General features: G+C 64.5%; 1 protein-coding gene across 1 annotated transcript in view; it reads left to right on the top strand.

The window, feature by feature from the left end:
• The window catches only part of RHOBADRAFT_31509 (uncharacterized protein), a gene marked incomplete at both ends in the record, with an annotated part of 3,353 nt that extends 3,181 nt beyond the window's left edge, over positions 1–172 (top strand). Inside the window, one exon of the mRNA XM_018412976.1 lies at positions 38–172. Within this exon, the coding sequence (XP_018272537.1) occupies positions 38–172 (135 nt within the window). The remainder of the gene's footprint in view (positions 1–37) is intronic.
• Positions 173–1,785: the final 1,613 nt, after the last annotated feature.

Here is a 1,785-nt window from a genome sequence, read left to right as displayed (position 1 = left end):
TTCTCTCTCCCTCCTCCTCTCGCGTGCCTCCTACGAGACGCCTCGTACCTGCAGCGGCTCTACCGAGGACCTTCCTCTCGTTCACACCTTTAACCAAGGCCAGATCGAGTGGCACCGTGCCGGCTCGGCGCTCAACCACATGGCCAGAGTCCAAGTGGGCGTGAGCCAGTAGTCCCCTATCCTCCTACATTCCCATCTCCCTCGTCGACGTGCTCCCTGTTACCCAGAGCACGTCGCCCTCCTTTGCATCCCCCCCTCCCCTTTTTTTTCTCGACTCGCTCGGTTGCTGCTTGCCCGGTCCTTCCCTCCCCCCCTCCTCTCGCCCGCCTACCTGCACGACGGAAATATAGCTGTACTCTCTCTCTCTCTCGTTCTCGTTCGTGTCTCTCTCTGCGGCGAGGTGTCGAGAGTGCGAGAAAGGGAGCGCCCCGCGAGAGCAAGAGCGAGAGCAACGAGGAGACAGGCTGGCGACGCGCTCGCTCTCTACCGGGCCCGAGCCTGCTGGCGCCGGTCGCACGCACTCTCTCTCGAGAGTCAAGGACGACGCACGACGCGGCCGGGCGACGTCGTCGCGGCAGAACTCGTCGTCCTGGCCACCCGCTCCCTCGCCGCTCGGACCTGCTCGCGTCTCGCACCGCTCTCTGCGTCGCTCGCTCGCTCCTTTGTGCCTCGAACTTGCTCGACGCGTCGTACAGGGCTGCACACGCAGGTGCCGCTCGTCTCGGAAGCGCCGCAGAGTCTCGAACGACGAAGAGAGCGTCGACGCCGTTTGAGAAGGTCGCCGCCGGCAGCGTCTCGTGCTCTCTCGCTGGCTTCCGCTGTGTGCTGATTCGTAGAGCACGCGTCCAGGTGAGCGGAGCGAGCGAGGAGCACGTCCGCAAAAAGCGAGGAAGCTCGAGCCGAGCTGTCGACGAGCGCGCCTTCAACTTGCCTCACTGCACAGGGGCGGCATGCAGGCACGACGACGACGACGGTGCACGACAATGCTGCTCTGTCGTCCATGGCGGGTCCCAACAGGACCGTCGGGCATCGTCGCCTCAGCGCTCGAGCTCGTCGTCTGCCCTGGCTCGGGCCTCCTCCTCGCAGACGCTGCACTCCTTCGCCGCTCGCTCTCGTTGCGCTCAGGCTCGGCGATACTGGCACAGGCGTCCCGTACATCGCACGCCGCCCAGCGAGCACCACGACGAGCGTCGCGCACGTCGTCCGAGACGTCGAGCTGGACGTGCGTCTTGACCTTCTCGACTTCTTTCTCTCGGTCATTCCCTCTCGCGTCTCCTGTTTCGATGCGGCCCAGCGCCCGTCGAGACGAGTACTGCGCGACATGCGCCCTTTCGTTCCGCGAGGAGAGCGCTCGACCGAGAAAGCGGTCCTTCGCGTTTGCGTTCGGGATAGAACTCGAGCCGCTTCAGCATGTCGGTCTCGTAACTCGTATGCACGCCGCGAGACGGACGAAGCTGAGGAAAAGGCGAGTCGCTGCAGGGCAGCCGAAAATTGCGCCTGGAGAGCACTCTCGCGGACGAGCGGGACGAGCGGCGGCTTCTCGTCTCCAAGGGTGTCGATCTCGGGCTGTGTGTGGGAGAGCAAAGAAAACGACACGTCGGGAGCTGGCCATCACTCATTCAGACGACGAGACGAGGCCAGAGCGCGACGAGGGAGGGGGTGCCAGCGACGAGAGCGAGCGGCGCGCGACGACTTCCCCTCGCCCCTTTCTCCCTCTCCCCTTTCTCCTCTCCCATCTTCTCCTCTTGCCACGATTGGCCTCTCTATCTAGCTTTCTCCGCCCTG

Source organism: Rhodotorula graminis (assembly GCF_001329695.1).
Source record: "Rhodotorula graminis WP1 unplaced genomic scaffold RHOBAscaffold_4, whole genome shotgun sequence".
Taxonomy (NCBI): Eukaryota; Fungi; Basidiomycota; class Microbotryomycetes; order Sporidiobolales; family Sporidiobolaceae; genus Rhodotorula; species Rhodotorula graminis.
This window is presented reverse-complemented; position numbering and strand designations above follow the sequence as displayed.